The sequence below is a fragment of the Typha latifolia genome, chromosome 8 (assembly GCF_019914945.1).
Source record: "Typha latifolia isolate L0001 chromosome 8, TyphaL0001v2, whole genome shotgun sequence".
In the NCBI taxonomy this organism is placed as follows: Eukaryota; Viridiplantae; Streptophyta; class Magnoliopsida; order Poales; family Typhaceae; genus Typha; species Typha latifolia.
In genome coordinates this window covers 7,056,794-7,078,753 of record NC_133093.1, presented here as the reverse complement: position 1 = coordinate 7,078,753, position 21,960 = coordinate 7,056,794, and the positions used below count along the sequence as shown (strand labels likewise).

The 21,960-nt window shown below is 34.5% G+C and overlaps 1 protein-coding gene across 1 annotated transcript; it reads left to right on the top strand.

The window, feature by feature from the left end:
- The first annotated feature begins 14,302 nt into the window (after positions 1-14,302).
- LOC140793810 (uncharacterized) lies at positions 14,303-21,517 on the top strand. Its single transcript, XM_073145520.1, has 6 exons — positions 14,303-14,457; positions 14,578-14,618; positions 16,574-16,737; positions 20,093-20,192; positions 20,285-20,457; positions 20,717-21,517. The coding sequence occupies exons 1-6, from the start codon at positions 14,417-14,419 to the stop codon at positions 21,218-21,220; spliced, it is 1,023 nt and encodes a 340-aa protein (XP_073001621.1). The 5' UTR covers positions 14,303-14,416; the 3' UTR covers positions 21,221-21,517.
- Positions 21,518-21,960: the final 443 nt, after the last annotated feature.

Here is a 21,960-nt window from a genome sequence, read left to right as displayed (position 1 = left end):
CATTTCCTTTTTCGGTAGTTAGTGCGGGTTACAAATACAGTGCTGACTTATTTTATGCAGTGCTTAGTATTTATCGATAACAACATGCAGTGCAGACTTATTTTATGTAGTGCTCAATGCTAAGTATTTGTCAGCCTTTGGATGTAGTGTAGACTTATTTATCCACAATGCAAAGGAATACGTGGGTATTCACCAGTAGTGCGACAGAATGCGTAGATATTTATCCATAGTGCAAAGAAATACGTGAGTACTAGTAGTGCAACAGAATACATGGATATTTATCTATAGTGCAAATGAATGTGTAGGTATTCACTAGTAGTGCGGTAGAATGCGTAGATATTTACTACTAGTGCAAAAGAATGCGTGCTTATTCACCAACAGTGTGGCAGAATACGGGGAAATAGCTAGCGTGGAGAAGTAGGGCTTATTCAATGCGTAGTTGTAAATTTTATTTTTTACGAAGAGGGTAAGTGTAAACAATATTTTGATCTCAGAAATGCGGGGAAGTACTTGTTAAATATAATAAATGTAGGTATATAGAGTTTAGTAAGATTGCAGTTGTAATAAAAAAATATAACCCCAATATGTGGGCTTATATTTTTTCACAGTGTGGGCTTATAACCCCACATTATCCCATAGTGCACAGCTATGTTGTTGCAGTGCATGGTTATTTTACATAGAGTGATATGAAATATTTTAAGTCCGTAATTATAATAAAAATATTATAATTTTAGATAAATATATCATCAATTTCCAATACAAATATTATTCTTCAATACTTTAATATCAACTTTATGTCATATCAAATATAATTATTACTCTTTATACTAGTATTGAACTAAATACTACAATAGCTTATACTAGTATTAGCCCTCTTCTTCTAGTATTAAAAATTAGAATGCTTATGTATATTCTATCGTTATTTTACAAGTGAATGGAAGCTAAGGTACACATAAAATAAAACTTTCTAAACTTCAGAAGTTTACTATTTCTTTTGAGACTCTAAGAATGGATGAGTTTGAGACCTCCAATGAATTCTACACTAAGCTAAGTGATATTATCAATTCAAGTTTCAACCTCGGCAAAATGATTCCTAAAAGCAAGGTCGTAAAAAAATCCAATGGCTAAATGATTCCAAACGAAGGTAACTGCTACATAGAAAAGTAAAAATATTAATTCTCTTAGATTGGAAGATTTGTTAGGTAATTTGCAATTTCACTTTTTCTTTCAAAAAAGGGTCAAAGATATTATACTCTCATCTAATAAATTAAAAAACACAAAGTGGCCAATGGTTCATGTACCACCTAGCGCTAGACAAGAGTCGATGGGTGCCCCAAACTAAGGCAACCATACATATAAGAAATTATCAAACTATAACGTTTATCTATAGAAAACTATATTTATTCATCATAGAATAAAAATGTATCAATTGCTAGTAATATATCTGAAAGATTGTCTCAAAAGTTTAATGATAAATATTATAGCACTCACAAAAAAAAACTAAGATAAAAGAACCGAAGACCACAAAATCATAACATCCCTATTTGTGAAAATCTAGAAAAAATAAAAGACATTAATTATTACTCAGCTTGAAGCTTCAGGTTGATCAATACTAAGTTTAGATCTTATCTCGTCATCAAAACCATTATCATTTTAATTCTATATTCACTTCAATTTCCTCATATGTGTTATCCTTAGTAGAGGTGGCAATCGTGTCGGGTTAAGCAGGTTCGGGTTGGGTCAACATCACTCTAACACGAACACGATTAGATTATTAAATGGGTTATATTTGGTAGACACGGACACGGCCTGTTTATTAAACGTGTGACACGACACGATTTATAACACGTTTAATAAACGAGTTGTGTTAAACCCAAATAACATGGCAATATTTAATTATTTACTATTTTACCCCATGTAAAAATTAATATTTACTAATTTACCCTATATAAATAATACATTATACAATAATCTTTTGTCAACTCAAAATTTATACAACAAAAAATAATAATTCTAAGCATTAAGCCATTAACCATGCATTCAATCCTAACACAAATACAATCTATTATACAATAAACTCTTAGTTATACAAATCCTAACACAAATCCATTCTTTTAATTACAACAATACCAACAAAACAACCAACATTAACTAAAGTTTAGTCCTAATGTTGGTGATGAACTTCTAGAGACAGAGATGGAGATAGTGAGGGTAGGAGGGTAGGAAAGGTAGGAGTATGAGAGGTAGATTAATCGACCAACGGTTACAGCGATGGCGCGAGCGTACAAGAAGGATGGTGATCCATCGGAGATCTAAGGAGATAGGGCGGGAGTGTAGGTGAAGCCGCGAGAAGGAGGACCGTAGGAGAGAAGGGCATTGGGATTTTGAAGAGGGTGAGAGGGTGAGAGGGTAGGAGGGTGGGAGGCCCGTCGTAGATTTGAGGAGAGAAAGGCGGTGCTGGAGGCAAGATGCTTACCAAAGAAGATTAGGGCTTTGGTATTTCGAAGAGGGTGAGAGGATGGGAGGCCCGTCGAAGATATAAGGAAAGAAGGGTTGCGGTGGAGGCGAGAGCTTATGGAGGCAGGAGGGAGGACTTTGGGATTTCAAAGAAGGTGGGAGGCAGGTGGTGAGAGAGAGGGTGTGAGGGTTAGGGTTATAATGTAGAAGTTTAATATTTATATAGTGGGGTTGGCGAGTTGAGCCGATTTGACCCGTATACTTAAACGGGTCAAAATGGGTCAATAGTATAAACCCGAACACAACCCGATTATTAATCAAGTTAGGCAGGTTGACCCATTTATAACCCGAACCCGATTAGACTAAGCTCAAACCCGATTAAGAGCTGAGTCTTTGTGTCAGATTATCGAGTCGAGTTAATTTTTACTACCCCTAATCCTTAGAGTCAATTGTGTCAGGTAATCGAGTTGGGTCAATTTTTGTCACCCCTAATCCTTAGAGTCAAATATGTTTTATCAATGTCATCCAACTTTCTAAAACTAGAAGCACCTCATGACGCAAATCTAAAACTTCTCCTTGAAGCCATTACTTCCATTGCACCGAAAGCATCTTCAACCATACTCCATGTTAACCCAGACCCAAGAAATATTTCATCTTCATTTATTTTTAAGTTAGATAGCCATGGAGTAATATTCTCTGTATTCTTTACGTTATAGTACCTTTCTTCAAACTTTCCTTGCAAATTCTTGCTTTAGCATTGAATTACATAAAGACTAATTTATTATTTTTGCTGCTCAAGCCTATTTCTTGTTTTTTTTTTTGGTATAGATTTGCAAAAAATTATAAAATAAAAAAAGAATGAGATTTTTACAAATCACACCCTATAATTTATCTATTTTGTGATTCACATCCCGTCTTTGAGGATTTTGTAATTCAACCCCTCCTTTTCTCTTATAATTTTTGTTTAACACCCGAAGTTAACTTAGACAATACTATAAATGAAATATTTTATTATAAAATATAAAATAATTTATAAATACCTAAATTACTCTATCTTCTTTATCCTCCTTTTCTCTTCCCAAGAAAGAAGAAGAAGAAGAAGAAGAGGAGGAGAAAGAGAAGGAGGGGGAGAGGGGGAAAGAGGAAGATGAGGAAAGGTGGTGGCAGTGGTGACATTGGAGGAGGTAGGTGAGAAAGATGGTATAGTGATATAGAAAATGAGAGGGAATGATGAGTTAGTCAAAATAACGTCAGTGTGTTAAATAAGAATTATAGAGAAAAAAGAGGGGTTCGGTTACAAAATCCGCAAACACGGGGTGCGATTTTTGTAATTCGAAGAGGGTGATATGTAAAAATTGGTTAAATATAAAGTGTGATCCGTAAAAATTCTCAAGAATCAATCTCATTTATCATCCACAATGTCAAGTAGCTCTCTATGAACTCTCTTTATAATCACAAGTTTTCATAATATCTTTTTTTGCTTCTTGCATTGATAAATAAATAAATCTATAACTAGATTTGACTTTGTAGATCTACAAGTAAATGATACATTTACAAGTGGATAGAATACTGTTATAAATGAAAATTTTGTGATAAGAATTGTTATTATAACTTTACTCTTTGGTATCCTTAGACCATTTGCTACTTAACTACTCACTAGAAGTGAATATATACTTGAGGTTTTCTCTTTTCTCCAAAGGTTATGCAAAGTTAGAAATATTGTTGTAAATTTTTATTTGTGCATTATTTTCATCATTCTAAAGGTGATATGATGACTATATGTGAAAGGTGTACTAGATTTGGCTTTAATAATCACATTTTGTATTATATGCATTTTTTTTCAATAGCTTCCAGCATAAAATTCAAACAAAGAGCCACGCATGGTGTCCAAAATATTTTTGGTCATCTTTCTCTTATTATTCATGAAGCTATAATATTACAACAAGTATTATGAGTCGCCACCTGTATATTTTTCTCCCCAACTTTATCAATACACTCTATAATAACCTTAATTAAAAATTATGATGTATGCACTTCATTAAAGGCATCAATTGACCTCAAAGTTCATGCCCAAATGGAAATTTACACAGAGTTTCATTATGATTCTACATTCTCTATCAGTTCAAGCATCTATCATAATAAAACAAATCCTATGTTGCCCACAAATCTTTATGACTTTATAGTCCATTTCTTGTTAACTATATATTTTATTAAATAATGGCTCACGAAGTTCATAAAACTGTAGGCCCAACAATAAATCTAGGACCTATTGACCAACAACTTCAAACACTGCTTAAAAGCTACATAAGGTAGTTATGTGTACTGAGATTTTATCTCGTCTTTTTTGATGCATAATCATTATAAGATCTAGTGCAATAAATTTATCCATAGTTTTTTTGGTACGAGGTCGGTTTTGCTCACCCAAATAACTTTGAACTACAATAATATCATTGTCTTCGTAATTGTAATCATCCTCTTCCTCTCGTTTAGATATATCAATAGATTTTTGTAGTTTTTCCAACTATTTTTGCCCTTTTCTTTGCTTCATTTAGAACTTCTTAATTTTTTTTTTTTTTGTTTAACTTCCTTCAGTACTTTGTTACAGCCTCCAACATCACCTTTTATACCAGCTAAATATTTTTTGAATCTAAACATACTAGCACGAAACATGACTGTAATAATTAGACTTCAGTTTGTTGTTGTCTTTTGGCTCAAGTATTTTATAATACTATCCCGGATCTCTTTTGCTATTGATATCTGATATCCCTGAAGATATTATCATAATCTAAAAAGAGTAGTAAATTAATTATATTGTCACCGTAGTCTACCATGTGTGCATGCAATGTGGGCACAGCAACGAATGCAGCCGCCACCACTGTCCATAATGTGTGCATGCAATGTGAGCCTTGGAAAAAAAAAAAGATGAGAGGGAAAGCTTTGTATTTACCTTTGTGATTGCTTTGCCACCTTGCTTGAGATGGGAAAAATTTCTCCTGCTATAACAATTGGAATTTATATTGAGTGATTAGGCGAGGGAAAAACTAAATATATGTCGAAGTTGGATATATTAAAACTAGATTCATAAGGCACAACCACATAAACCCCTGTAACCCATCTTAGTGATTAGCGTTTTAATCAATTAGATGCTAATTGTCTACTAATTGCCTATTTAATCGTCTGCCTTATTTAGTTCCATCTAAAATCTATATTTCCTTTCAATGCAAATCGTCCACTCAATCGCTCCACCCAAAATATTGTTCTCATCACTCAAGGAAGACAACAGGAAAGTTTACAAATGAAAAATATTATACTCCTACTGCATGAGCCAACTTTTAAATTTTGAAAGTCTAAAGATAAATCTCTAAGTAAAGAAGTAAACTGCTATGAGTGTCAAGATTATGGACACTTCTCTCGTGAATGTCCAAATTAGAAAAATAACAAAAAAAGTTATGAAAGCGACTTGGGAGGACTTACATGACTCTAACAAAAAAGAATGATTATCTACTAATATATCTAGTGAGATTATTTTATATAGAAAAAGATATAACATTAATGATGATAATAATATTGGGACAAATATTCACATGACATATAATATGCTCTTTCATAAAGATGAAAGCTTAAAGTGATAATGATGAATAAACATACTGAAACACCCACTCCCAAAAATCACGTGTTCCTCACGTGGAGAAATTCCACGTAATTCTCACATGACCCGTCACCGAAATAATTTCACAAAGTATCTGGATAAGTCTAGGAATACCATAATAATTCAACAAATAATCCAAAGTTACAATATCACAGGCCTCAACAAGCCTCTAGGAATACAAGTCCAACACAAGTTTTGAAACATAAATACCTTCGCAGGGGCCAAGTCCAACTAGAAATAATAGAATAAACAAATATTAAAATAGAGAAATGAATCTACTACTCCTCGATATCCGCATTCTCCATAATCATCTCTGAAATATTTTCACCAAAATGGCGGTGAGCACGAAGCCCAGCAAGTAAAATCCAATAGTAATCTAAGAATATTACATGATAAATAGAAATGAAAACCCATAACATGTCAGGGAAAGTGTACATTATGACTTTTAATAATTTTTATCAGTATAGCTCAATTTACATAGAAATCCATACAAAAATCGAGTCACAATGACATATCTCACAAAGCACGATAAAATCGAGGGGGACTAGTCATCTAGCGGTATTATCGCTCATACATGCCTGGCGACGCTGCATATGACTTATTGTCTGTGGCCATCAGACTAAGGACCCCAGTCGTAGGCCTATCAACACCGCTCTAGTAATCATCGCACAGAGCGGAATCATCACATACGGCGATTAAGAGCACACAGCTCGATAGATGCCTTGACCCTGCGTCCTTGGGTATTACTAGAACTACAATCCCTACCTCTTAATCATCTTTTCTAATATCATACTAGACTAGTCTCCAACTATGGTAGTGTAATCACCTGAACGCTCCACCAGCTATCAGCCTCAGGTGTAGACCGCTAATATAATACTATATAATACACTTTACTCTTAACCCCGGGTTGAGTGGGTGAAAGGGGCACTGCCTAACTAGGACTTGACTAACAATAATACGTGCACGTGGTGCCATGACCTCTATTATTTATTTAACATAAGCATCAAAATAACATGTATTATAAACAAGCATAGAGTCTATCATACATGTGCATTAAGTGATAAATAATACAAGTAAGAATTGACATGTAATTAAATGCAAGTATGAAATAACATGTAATTTTTATAAGTAAGAAACGACATTTAATTATTATAGGTAAGAAATGACATAAGTATGCATTTTCGTAACTATTACAGAATTTTACTCGCTTAGAATATCTCTGGAATCTGTCTTACTCTCCTAATCAGTCGGTTCTTCTTGAATTTCGAGATCCTTCCCGCACAATAATGGGTCTAATAATTTATAAATAAAATAAACATAAGATCGATGAACTTAAAAGGACTACTACCTTGTTGTAAAAAATTAAGTTTTGATTTTCTAGGTCCGAATATATTATTTTGTCTTAATTTAAAAAAAATAGTCATTTAGAGTCATTCACATTTGTAAGTGTCGAAGATAATTGAAAAGAATAAAAAATTCAAATACCTATTTTAATTATGTATTAATCCTAATTTTATTAATAACATGGTTGAGAAAAATAAAATAATTACAATTTATGTAGCTAACAGAATTAAGAAAATAAAAGACTAATAATAAATCAATCTATGGTCTAAAGGTTGGTTGNAGGCTGGGCTCAAGGTCCAGCAAGTTTAGGTGAGAGAGAGTGGGCTGCAAACCTATCTACAGCCCACTAGACTAGAGGCAGTGGACTGGGCTCAAGAGCCCAGTCCAACAGAGTGAGGAGGTGGGCTGCGGGCCTACCGCAGCCCACTTGGTTCTAAGGCGCATTGGACTGGGCTCAAAGGCCCAGTCCAACAAGTTGAGATGGTTGGCTGCGGGCCTACCGTAGCCCACAAGACTCTAAGATGGTGGATTGGGCTCTAGAGCCCAGTCCATCAGGGTGAGGAGGTGAGCTGTGGGCCTACCGCAGCCCACTAGAAACTAAGGTGGTGGACTGGGCTCTAGAGCCCAGTCCATCGAGGACTTGGGCTGCGGCCTACGCCATAACCTAGAGAGAGTGCCGTGGGGGTTGGCCCAACCCCTTACCCCTTCTCCTTGTCTCCTTGCTAGAGAAGAAAATAGAGGAGAAAAGTGGTGTTGCTGTCGGTGATCCCCGTCGCCGGCAGCCTAGCAGCATCAGGTCCCCAAGTCAATGAGGTCGACTTGGATTGTAGGTGAGCTTGAACCATCGGCCAGTATGGCCGATGGTGAGAGCTGAGAAACTCCATGGCCGGCGGCCAAGGAGCTTCCAAGTGCAGTGAAAGAAGGGCTCGAAGCCCTCATCTCGAGTACCCACCTCTTCCACATGAAGAGGTGAGTCAGTCGAGGCTGTCGAGCAGGGCCAACACCGCCAATGGTGGCCGCCTGAGTCCAAATAACCCGGCGGCGGGAGGCGACATGGCATTGCCTCCCCCGTGCTCCGTGGGTACCCAAACTGGGTACCCACGGCAAGGGGCTGAAGCGAAAAAACTCCCCGGACTGGTGGGTAGTCGATCCGAGGGTTGCCGCCAGCGAATTTCTCCGATGAAGGCAGACATAATAAAATTCCTAATTAAACATGATTAACTAGGCTATTTTTAAATTAAAATAAAGAGGGGATGGAGGCTAACCCGAGGATCGAGGTGAGGGGGTTTTGGTTGGCTGTCGGCACTCCGGTGACTCGCTATCTGTGACGAGGTCTTCGGCGGCTCGGAAAAGAAAAGAGAGAAGGGAAGAGCAAGAAAAAGGAATTGCAAAAAGAAGAGAACTCGAGGGGAAGAGGTGGAGTTTAAATAGAGAAGAGGCGGAGAGGGCAACAGAGTGGAGTTAACTCCACTCCGGCTCACTTCTTTCCCACCTCTCGCAACTAATTGCGAGAGGTGGGGGAGGAGGAAGAAGGAGTCAGTGCACGCGCCAAGCGCGTGCACTGCGGTTAGAGTGCACGCGCATGGCATGTGCGCTATATATATATATATATATATTAAACACGGGTGTTACACATACCTGATGAACCAAATTTAAAATCTTGAAGAAGAGCTTGAGAAAATCAAATACAAGAAAAAAGAACTCTACATAAAAGTATAAAAAAACTATATCCTACTTTCTTGTTCTCTTTTATAAAAATTCATCACTTTTGGATAAAATTCAATTTCTAGAAGTGAAAGTTCATGAACTAGCAAGTTCAAAAGAGAACTTGGTTGGAAAAATAAAAAGTCGTAAAGAAATTTGTAAAACTAATTCTACTCTTAATAAATTTTAGGATAGCTCGGTCAAACTAAATCAATTCCTTAAAATGCTAAGGCCAACAACAAGAAGAAATTTGGCTATATTGGACACACCTTGGATTCTCCATTGACTTCCAGAAAGTAAAGTGGTATATATTCTATATTTATGTTTATGTGATTATCGAGTGATTATAATATAGACATTATAAGTAGGAATAATCGAGTTAGAAAAGTTTCTAATCATATATATCATAAATTTGATATTAGAGGTCACTATTCTCATAAATACTTGTTATACACTCTTAGAATTTGACTGCGACTACATGCATAATACGTGTGATTCTCTATTAGGAAGTAAATCGAATAGAGTCAAAAAGAAAGTTGACGAAAAGGAGGAGCCAACCATGAGCGTGTTAATAAGACCACAAAAGATAGATACAAGAGGGTTTCTTCCATGCAATAAAAATAATTCTTTATCAATCAATTTGATGAAGATCTAACGGTTAAGATCTTTAGGGGTATAATAGGAATGAAAGATATTACCGGTTCAGCTCGTAATTTTTTTAGATATATAATCTTGCACATTATTTTTTAATAATTATATTATCTTAATATTTTATTAAGTAAAAGACATATATATCATTAACTGAGAGTAATGTATACATATCAAAATAAGGGTATTGATGTCTTTTATAATTAACTTGATAAAAATTTAATTACATTTTATCTTTTTGATTATTTTTTATTATTTGCATATATCTCTCATTAGTTTAAGATTGATTTAAATTATTTAATATTAAATGATATCTCCTATAATTAAGGCATAATTATATTTAAAAGAGAAATCTTAACGGAAGAAAAAAAAACGTGTAGAGCGCTTCTTCCATACCGTAAAGTTAATTGTTTATCAATCACTTTGATGAAGATCTAATGGTTAAGATCTTCAAGAGTATAACAAGAAAATTGGGAAGTTAGGCACACGTAATTAATTTTCTTAACTAATATATTATTTTTCTTACGTAATGTGGTTTTGGAACCGGTACCGGTACCGGGTATAAAACCTGGCTATTATAGCAGTTGGATTAAGATTATAATTTTTAAAGGTGCATTGAAGTATTTGCCAAAAGATTTTGTTTTGGAAACTTACCATTTTAAGTCATATTGATTACTATCTACTTGATTTTTATATAGTCCAAATAAGTCATAATATTTTCATGAATAAAACATGTCATATTAAATAATCAGCCAAATTTAATTATGTAAATAGCAATAATATATATTAAAAATGAATGATAAGATCACCCTTGTGGGATAGCTACATGTAAAACCAATACAAATTTTAATTTTATAACATACACGAAAGCTGAATTAAAATGACATTTATGTGAAATATACTTTTAAAAAATCTTTAAATTAATAAGATTTGAGTTTCTTCGGTTAGAAAGAGGCTAATGGTATTTTAAGTGTTTGAGCATGATCTTTTTGCTTGGCCATTAAAGTAGGAATAGTGGCATCGTCTCTTCTATGGTGAAGAATTTCTTAACATTATTGTATTATCAAAAGGTAATCTCAAATATTATATTTTATAATTTTCTCCAATTAGTAGTAGTTCTTTTTTTTTAGTATAGCTATTGATGTAGTCCAACTTTGGAAAACTACATAAATTTTGTCATATGATAGTGTGTTTGTTTCTCTATTATAATTCTCATTCAATTATTATGCATATTTGTAAATCTTATATATTTTTATTTATTATTGGTTTATTTAAAGTATGACAAATCTAATCAAATAGATTTTCATTTTGTTTCATAATTTAAGTGAAATTAAAGCTAAAACATCTATTAACATGCAAGAGCAATAATTTTTTGAATATAACATATATAATCATCAATAGCAAATGTATTACGAAAATGATTGAAGTAAAATATTGCTCAACCACAACAGGTTAGCGATTTGTCATTGCCCATACAAATTCAACCTAAACTAAAGTGTCTTGAATGTCCGAAGACCTAAATTTAATTATGACTAAGTTGATATTAAGCGACATTAAGGGGTTTACTTATTAGATACTTCAACTTGTGAGTTGAAATATAGCATGATAGTAGGGTTGGCGGATTGTGAACGGTCTCTTTTGACTTCCAATTCACCCAACCTTGTGTGTAACGTTGAATGTCTTCTTAGTTTGTAATAGTCATAATTGACTAAGGGATATCCTTAAAACCTATAAAAGCTAGTATAATATATGTATAGAATTTGCAGGACAACCATATGCTATGGAATTGTGTGGAACTTCTATGGTCACTTAATTTGTTATAAGATATGCCACCTTGTGCTAATAATTATGGACAAGTCTCGTAACCTTCTATTTTGTGTGTAGATTGATGTATAGTTTACAACTTTTTATGGACAGCCCACTATGTTCTAAAAGTAGTATGCATATTTAATAGTTTTGTAAATTTATAATGTAAGTCGTCATTTAGTGTATGAATAGTTATTTTTTACTTTATTAAAAGGAAAAGACCTCTCTATGAAAACAACAAGTAATTGACTGTCCTAGAGAGTCAACAAACTAAGATTTACCATTTATAATCCACCAATATATGTGAGCTGAGAGTTTTTTAATAATATAAGATTCTATCATCGTATAATTTCATTATCTATATCTTCTTCTACTATACTATCCTTGTATTTGAAGAAGACTTACCTAACTTTACATACAAAGTTGAATGTTATATAAACTTATCGCTTACAAAAGAATGAGTTAAGGTTAGCCCTAACTATCCTAGGATTTTGTTTCGTCTTCCTTATTTTCTAAGCGAGCCTCCTCAGTGTCGCCATTGACACTCCACTACCTCTCTCCTTCTTTCCCCTCATAATCCCCTATAACTATTTTGGCCAGAAAATTATAAGAGATTCTACTCTCAACTAGGTTGTGGTTCACTAAGTTTGTCTCTCTCCTTTCACTCTACTCTTACTCTCTCCTCCTTAGATTTGTCCACACCTCACTATCAAACTTTTGTGGGGTGGATGAGTTCTTTCCTTCTATAAAGAGCTTAATTTTTGCCCTCTCTCCTTTTTGTTGGTCTCAGCGATGAGAAAATAGGCTCTAGTAGGAGAGAAAGATAGTTGGTAATTTGAGTATTTTATATGTATTTTGATATCTTTCTCTTCTCGAGTTAATATGCCATCGATTTTATCCCCTATATATAGAGAGTGGAAAACAAATTCTTTTAAGTTTGTCATTTATTTTAGTTATCTTATTTTATTTTTCGCTAGCATCCTATAAATAATGTTTAGAGAGTATACAAAGTTAAAGCTACAAAAACATGTAAGAAATCACAATTGCAAATAATAAGATTTATATGGAAACTCCTCTACCACATACGAGGAAAAAAAAGAATGTAACTATACAAATCGCTAATGAGACATAATCAAATTAAGTTACTTATAATTCTCACTCACATCGATCACACACAATTGTAAGTGTATTTCAGACACTCGCCCAAACTCTCTTGCTAATAAATTAATCGATCTTACTTAATAATTTCAACTTAATTTGCAGATCTATCTTTAGGTCTTTTTCTCAACTCATCTCAAGGGGCGGTAAAAATACTGTTTAGCTCCCCAAGATCAATCATCTTCAAGCTCCAATGGCTAAGACAAGCAATTACTTATAATTCTCACTCACATCGATCACACACAATGTATCGATCATACATTGTCTAAAATTATTATTGTAAGCTCCAATGGCTCTTAATAATTGGCAGCTTCTAGGGATTCTCAGATATGAGAAAGATGTTTAGAAAAATTCTAAAATTTTTATATTATAATAGGAAGAGATCACAACTAATGGAGAGCTCATATTCATCTTTTAACCAACTCAAATGTATGTTAGCTTGTCACATTTTGTCAAACAGATTATATTTGTTCTGAGTTTGAGTCTCTCCAATGTATAGTGCATTGACTAGGAACTATATGCGGTCATTCAATACTATTCACATTATATACAATGTTTCTAAGGATGTTTACATAATTTTGAATGCATTTTGTGCATGAAATTGTCACATTATACAAAGAATTTTAAACTCTCTTCTGACACTTCCATGGCAAACATATTTTCTAAAAACTTGTTCTAAACTCGATACAACCTCATAAATGATTCAAGATAAATTTCTAATTAGTATTGAACACATACAATAATATTCACAACTAGATGCTAAGTAAAACATAAGTGAAGCAAATGCAGAGTTAATTTGATATTAGAATAATAATAATGAAACCAAATTGAATTAAGATGATAATATGAGTAAATCAATTTCATCATAAGTAGTAGTCATATAAGATATAATATTTTTGCAAACTAAGCGATGATAAGTAAGCGTAATGAATGCAACATGCATGCCAAAATAATGAAGAAATCAATTGCAAAGATATATGACATGGTAAGAATAAATGACAAGCAATTTTACATGCTATGCTAATGGAAGTGTTTTTGTTCATAAATTTTCCATCAATAAATATTGTACTAACTTTTAAATTTCATTAATGAAGTTAGCTAGATTTTTCGAGACATTTGCGAAAAAAAACTTTTAATTTATAAAATAGCAAAAATGAGATATTGAGCGCATCTCTTATATAAATTATATATATTTTATTATAAAAAGTGTGTACCTAATATAAAAAAGGAATGCATTTAATAAAAGTCAATCTTGTTATTACTAAAATCTAAGAACTTTTTTCTAGTCATATTTGTCCCTAAAAATAAATATAATAATAATAATAATAATAATAATAATAATCATTTGGTCCAATATTTGATGAGTTTTCGGATCGGGCATAATTATTTTCCCAACAACCCGGCCCAAGTCGGTTGGGCCACCTACATCATAATCCGGCACGTCCAGATCTCAAATCGCGTCCGTTTCTTTCTAAATCGACGGTTCGTATCGTCTCCTCCTTAGAGAAATCCACGTGGGTCGTGGGAGCTTCAAGAGAGCGATAAAAATATTAAATATATCGCAAGCTGCTGTCTCGCTTTGTCAATCGTCCCTTCGTTCTCGCTCTCTCCAGCTGCGAAACCCTAACCCTAGCTTCAGGCTCCGAGGTCATGGCTGCGAAGCTCAAGGAACAGGATGGTGCTAGCCCAGCGTGAGTCCTTTCTCGATCTCTCTCGTTCCGTGGAGTTCCTCGTGTTCTCTCCTCTCGTTTGGTGGCCTTCGAGGGTCTCGTGATGCGGTTTTTCATCTAATATCGTTGTTTGGTTTGTAGGAAGATCTTTATTGGGGGACTTGCGAAGGACACAAGCATGAGTAAGTTCCTATCTTTCTATGCTAATTTGTTGAAGAAATCTAACTTTTCGTTTCTTCTTGTATCGTCATGTAGTATTTATTCGTACTTTCTTAAGCATTCGGTCTTTTAATCATTTTCTGCATCAAGATTTTTTTTCCTTTTATTCATGTTTTTGGTGGAAGTTTGATGTTCTTTATCTCTTGCCCTTTATCATGATTTTTTCGTTCTAGCTTTTTTAATATGTAGGAGTTATATGCTTTTGTCGTGCCGTATGGGGCCTTTTCTAGTGGCCACATTTTTAGTGCCTTTGGGTTCTTGAATTATTTGCTTTGTAAGTGTTTTTTGGTTATGAAGTTTCATCTAAAATGTAGTCCTTATTTTTCTTTTTCTTTTTTTAACAAACCTGATTTGTATTTCACTTGTCTATGATATTGTGTTGGTAATTTGATTCTGAGTCTTCTTATGTATTTTGCATTATTAGATGTCGAATTTATATTTATATAACTTTGCTTCCATGCAATTGGTTGTCATAGTATCTTAATAACCTCTTAAATTCCTTCTTTTTCGAAGTACACAATTTGTAATCTACTCTAATGATTCTGATGTTACTAATGCTTGTCTCATCCTCATAGTGGATGCAAAAGTAACATTTTGGTGTTTGCCACAAAACAAACTTGTTGAAAGTTCAAATTGTTCTAGCTATGACAATGCTCTTTAGAATCTGAGTCTCACCCTTAGTGGATGCAAAAGTAGCATTTTGGAGTTCGCCACTAAACAAAACTTGTTGAAAGTGCAAATTGTTCTGGCTATGACACTGCCAGTGTGACCGCATCATGTGTAGTATGCAGGCTTATATGTGATCTAACAATACAAATGTTAAAATTTATATATATAGATTATCTAGAGTGTATTGTGTATTTTACCTTTTAAATTGTGTATCTTAGCATTAAAAGCTAATAAATAGATAAAGTTGCAAATTAATATATGGAGAATCATCTTCATAAGGATGTTCCTAGTCATAAAATTACCCAATAAATGTTATAAAGTATGATTGATAAGTTGAACCAATAAGATTAATCAATAAAAGTTATTATGAAGTGCTATAGATATTTCTTTATTATAAGATATATTGCTTTCATATGCATATGATGGCGATATGCATATACGACAAAAATCCGATTGTTGATGGTTAGTATGCAGCCAATATGCTGCCGCATATGGCCTATATGCAGTTGGACAGCATTTAAGGAACACATTATGGATATTCATGGCAGTCTTCCTATGCGGCTGCTTTTCAAACAATGCTCATCACTCTTTAGAATCTGAGTCTTGTCCTTGGTGGATGCAAAAGTAGCGTTTTAGAATTTGTCACAAAATAACTTGTTGAAAGTGCAAAATGTTTTACCTATGACTCACTGTTCTTTAGAATCTGAGCCTGCTAGACAATTTAAAATAGGAAGTTCTAAATTCGTTCTTCATGTCTAAAGTTCTTAAACAGAGGATGCCTCTTCTATCTGTCCATACTTGTAGACATGTATTTGTTGATTCAGATATATGTTAAATAAAGAGATGCAATTCAAGCTGGCTCGCTTGAGATTGGCTCGGTTAATCCCTACTTATGACCATAGTATCAGCAAACTGGTCCTCATATAATTTTATTTACAATTACTCTTTTTTCTTGGAATAAGATCTTTCTGTTATATGATCACTAATACGTTAATCATACATCTTTTGGGATTTTTGGACATAATCATTTACTTTATGATATGTTCTAACTAGTTGATTTTATCAGATTCTTTTGAATTTTAAGTGTCCTTTTCCCTCTATAGGATCTTCTATTTTTCTCATTAAGACCTTTTAATGCATGTCAATTTTGTTCAATTTCCTGTGTCACTTTGTTTGACAGACATGGTTTAGTATGTAATTTGCACAATTTGACAGTTACTGAGAATATTTCCTCCTTATCACAATTCAGCAACATTCAAAGAACATTTTGGAAAGTATGGTGAGATTATTGATGCTGTCATAATGAAAGATCGGTACACCCAAAAACCTAGAGGTTTTGGGTTTATCACTTATGCAGATCCTTCTGTGGTGGACAGAGTCATCGAGGACAACCATGTCATCAATGGAAAACAGGTAAGTTTATCTCATTGGCTGGAAGTTGTTGATAAAGTTCTTTATGGTTACCTTTGGCTTCTTTTTATCATTTTGTACATGCTTCTTCTGCTAAGCTATGTTAGATATTGTGCTGCTCTTAATATCATTTCTTAAAAACGGACAAATACAACGGCACTTTCACACTTTCTGAAATATAGCAATGCATATCTTAAAACCCTAAACTATCTTAGTTGTGTATTATCTTCCCAATCAAAGAGGTTCAACATACATTAATCCACCTGTGAGGATTTGTGTCAGACTTTAGTCTTGTCACCCTTCTATAGGTTCCATCTTCCACACTTACCCTCGTAAGAAGTGACATTCCATGGTAGTTTTTCTCCATCCCAGAATTACTTGCCATCCCATTGATAGAAGCAAATCCTTTTGGAAAGAACCAGCATTGGAATCTCACTTGAATCTGCAGTCCTCACTTCCTCTTTGTTATTCATTGATCACCTATTTCTTTTTTACTTTTGGAGCAGGATAGAAAATATTGTGGCTCATCCCCTTCCCTTTCCTTCTACCTAATCCAATAATGCCATCGATCATCGATGCCGAGAGCGGCATCGATGAAAAATGAGAGTGATGTGGTACAAAGCAAATCCTTTTGGAAAGAACCAGCGTTGGAATCTCACTTGAAGCTGCAGACCTCACTTCCTCTTTGTTTTTCATTGATCACCTATTTCTTTTTTTTTTCTTTTGGAGCTGGATAGAAATTATTGTGGCTTATCCCTTCCCTTTCCTTCTACCTAATCCAATAATGCCATCGATCATCGACGCCGAGGAGAGCATTGATGAAAAGTGAGAGTGATGTGGGACAAAGTAGGGTCATTTGATTTGATGGTAACCTTCTAAAAGAGATCAATGAAGAGACAAGAAAAGGTAGAAGATGAAAGAACGAGAGTAATATTTTGCAGAGATAATAGATAGGAAGGAAGAGAGAGAGAGATAACATGGCATGCCCGGCAAAAGAACCTTCTTTTTATAAATCCATCATTTATTACATGTATGATCCTCCAATAACCCTTTATAGGAACCCCCTAATTTAAAACAAACTTTAAATCCAGTAGGACCCTTTAGATAATTTAAACAAACTCTATCTAGACTATTTAGATTTCCTTCAAAATAATAATAAATTTTGACACAACTCACGGCTACAGTTCTAACGCTACAGTAATTCCAGAGAAAAGAAAATAAAATTTTAACTAATAATCCTAAGTCTAAAACCATATAAAGTCTACTAGACTTTTGTTGTCCATCAGAGGGATAACACCTTTAGCATCAACCTTAAAGCCCTGCCCAAAGTACTCAAGCATGAAAGATCTTATATTAATAACTCTGATTTCTCACCAAGTTACTATAGATCTCGACACTCATTGCTGTCACCTACTGATCCATAGTTTTGAGGGGCAATTACAGCAAAAGAGAAGTAAATAAGTATTAAATAATAAAGTAGCTACAGTTGGATCTATTGGTTCTTGGTTTCAGAATTTTACAAAGTTCTGTTCCTTATTAGATTCTATTAAATTCTTCACTGTCTTATGTGTAATGAAATTTGTAATAAGCATATCAGACTATCCTTGTGTTCAGTGTAGCTGAAGGAGCTTTTCATATTTTTCTTTTTAAGAAATGTTGAGGACTGAGGGAAGGAAATTCCAAACGATTATCTCTAGCATTTTATCAACTGGGGTATTTATGCAGCTTACACCTATATGATAACTCTCTACAGGCTTGTGTGCAATCCACATGAGACACTACAGGAAATTTTTTTGCCCCCTTCCATAGCTATACTCCATTAGAATGCTGATAAATATGCAGCTTTATACCTGGCATTATCCCAGAATGAGTGTCAATGCATATGGTGGGTTCTTGAATGGTCGTGCAATGGGTGCAATTTCCTACTTTACCTTGCTTATTGATATGAAACTAAATTTACTTATTGGGGGCATAATTTGCATGGAACAATCTAAACCAGGTGGTAACAACTAACAAGTTACTGTGATTATTTTGCTGCATTCAGATCTGACAGTTATAATTGCCCACCCTCAATTTTTTAGCGGGTTTGTAACAATTTTCAACCATTTACTCCTGTATCTAGAGATCTTACAACAGAAAGCCAATATGCTGTATTTAGGCATATTTGTATTTATCTGACCTGTTATGCTTTTCTATCCCCTCTTTATATGTCTTTTCCCCTTCAAAATTTAAGGGTAGAGTAGGATTTGTTGAGGCAACCTAGATCTCATGATACATTCTGTATCAACCTTGAGGGAGAAATCTGATTGCCACTGCTGAAATTGTTTAGGATCTCTTGATACTAGAGTTGTCACATGTCTGAGCTACAGATGAAGATTGGCTTGTGTTTGGATGTCTATCTTTCTTAAGTTCTCTTACTGTGGTAACTGAGGTGCCTTAATTATGGTGCATTGAATTTAGACGTGAACATATATTTCTCTGCAGTGTTGTTTTTCTGGAACTCTATGTTGATTAACGTGATAAACACATATTGTTGGTGTGAGCTTAATTTTGTGATGGCTTTGTTTTTAAGTTTAGCTGGAAATTTTCATTTTGCACCATAATTGATTTACTTTTTCTCCAACCTGCCTTTCTATATTTTTAAATTGAGCCCTTTATGTATCTAAAAATGGTCAAAATACACCTTTGGTCAACCAAGTATTTAACATAATTAAATCAAACAGTAATGCAGTAAAAAGGGATATTCTGTTTGTTTTTAATGTAAATGGTTGTAATCCAAGAATCATGCCATTTTTCTCACAAAGTTTGACAAATTATTCATTGTTTTTCTTTGGACTAATGTTTGAGTCTTAGAATAATTGGATTTGGTGTTTAAGTTAGGCTCATACTTACTATGTCCCATTCAAGTAAAACCAGGGGTACTTTGGTAATTTCTGATGTGTCCATAAGTTAATCAGGGGATAAGGTTAAAATGTAAGTTATCCAAACTAATTGTAAGGTGTTATTGAACAATTTAGAAAAATATGGCTTTGATTTAGAATCAGTGAAAATTAATCAATAATGCTTGGTGTGAAATTAAAATTCAACTTTATTTTATTTTTGAATTTTAAGGTCTGTATTCTGTCTACAGAGTGTTATCTTAAATCCTAAAATCTTCAGCTATTGTTATTTTGAAGACCTGTTTATTGTTTAACTAGTGATGCCACATTTTCCTAATGGCGTCTTGTGGTAGACTACTTGACAACTTGGTGTTCAAAGTCACTTCAACTTTCTATTCTTTGTGCCTTTCTCTGATCCTGGCAAAGTAGCTGCAGTTCTTTGCATTATGTAAATCTTCTAATGGTTTAGAAATATGCAGGTTGAAATAAAAAGAACTATTCCAAAAGGTGCTGCTCCTCTCAAAGATTTTAAGACCAAGAAAATATTTGTTGGTGGGATTCCAACGACTCTGACAGAAGGTTTGTTTGCTTTCATTATACTTGACCATCAGGTGTAATTACTAAATTTATAAGTTTCTGATGAATTTTATTTTGGAAATGAAACTGAACAGATGAACTAAAGGACTTCTTCTCCAAGTTTGGGAAGGTAGTGGACCATGAAATTATACGTGACCATGCAACCAGCCGCTCTCGAGGCTTTGGTTTTGTTGTCTTTGACTCTGAAAAAACTGTAGATGATTTGTTAGCCAAAAAGGGCAATATGATTGATCTAGCTGGTTCGCAGGTGAGTTTAGTACACTCTTCCATCAAGAGTCTGAAGCACATATGCATGTGGTCATGCACAATCATATATTCTGTCCAGAGATCCATGCTTGATAAATATATTATGCAGTGGAGACATGAATCTTTTGGGGACAGACAGTTTGCATCATTAGCTTTACTTTCTCGTAGTTAAAACTTATTGCAGGTCTTCAGATGTTGTAGTTTCGGTTTTGTGGATTGTTGTATAACAGGATATAGATTTATTTCTTGCTTTGCTGTAGGTGGAGATCAAGAAGGCTGAACCAAAGAAACCCTCTAACCCACCTCCTCATTCTTTTGATAGTGAAATTAGGAGCCGTCCTTATGCTGATGGTTTTGATGGATTTGGCAGCTCTTATAGTGGTTATGGCAGTGGCGGTTTTGGCCCTTCATCCTATAGGTCACCTGGAGGTCTTGGTCCTAGGCCTGGGAGTTTCAGTGGTTATGGGGGAGTTGCTGGTGAATATGGTGGTGGTTATGGTGGGTATGGTGGTGGCCTAGGAGGTTATCGTGGAGAATCTTCATTTGGTTATTCTAGTCGCCTTGGTTCATATGGTGGAGGGTTTGGTGGGAGTTATGGTGGTGGCTTAGGTGGCTATGGGCGTGAAGCTGGGGATTATGGTGGTTCTAGCTATGGAAGTAGTTATGATTCTGCTCCAGGTGCAGGTTATGGCTCAGGTGGACTCTATGGTGCTAGGGGAGGCTATGGTGGTGGTGCTGGTCGCTATCACCCTTATGGAAGATAGAAAAGCACTTCAGCTACTGATGTTTTCTAGATAAACTCGTATCAGATTGCGCTAGTTCAAGGTTCTCTTTGGCTCAAGGACAATAGATATTCTTGTCGCAGGTTAGGAGCAGCTCAGGCTGGTGGGTTTGTTCTTTAGATTGCTATTTGAGCTGTAAAATTTAGTTGACTTAGATAGATGCTATATGTGATACTATTTTCACTGTGAACTTTGGATTCTAAACAACCTTTTTAGCTTGATTTGTAGACATAAACAGCCTGTTCTATGGAAGCAGCATTACCCTTTCATTTATAGTAATGTATAGCTTGTCCTTTAAAATTCTTAATTGTAAGTTCAGACTTACTAGCTTTCAGTTTGGCTACAGTAGTAGACAGATCTATTCCGTTTCTTTTAGTTCCATTCTGAGATAGATTTACTATCTCTGATTTCAACTGTAGTGTGGTCCTTGTTCCTATTGTTGCTTGACATGTAGGCTTTTCTTTGGGTTGTTTCTATAAGGACAGTTGCTTTTGTTCTTCACAAAACGTAAAAGAAATTTGCAGCTTCACACTTAGCATACTGAGCTCGCTGGCATTAATGTACGAATGGAAACTTTGAGGGTCGTAGTAGTGAAGTTGGTTCATTGTGTTCTAGGCTTTAAGAATCAGGCTCAGTGCGGCTACATTATTATGATCGAGCTGTTGTCTGTGTTGTTAGACCTTTGTTCTTGAAATTTAAGGTTATTAAACAGTGGAGCTTCC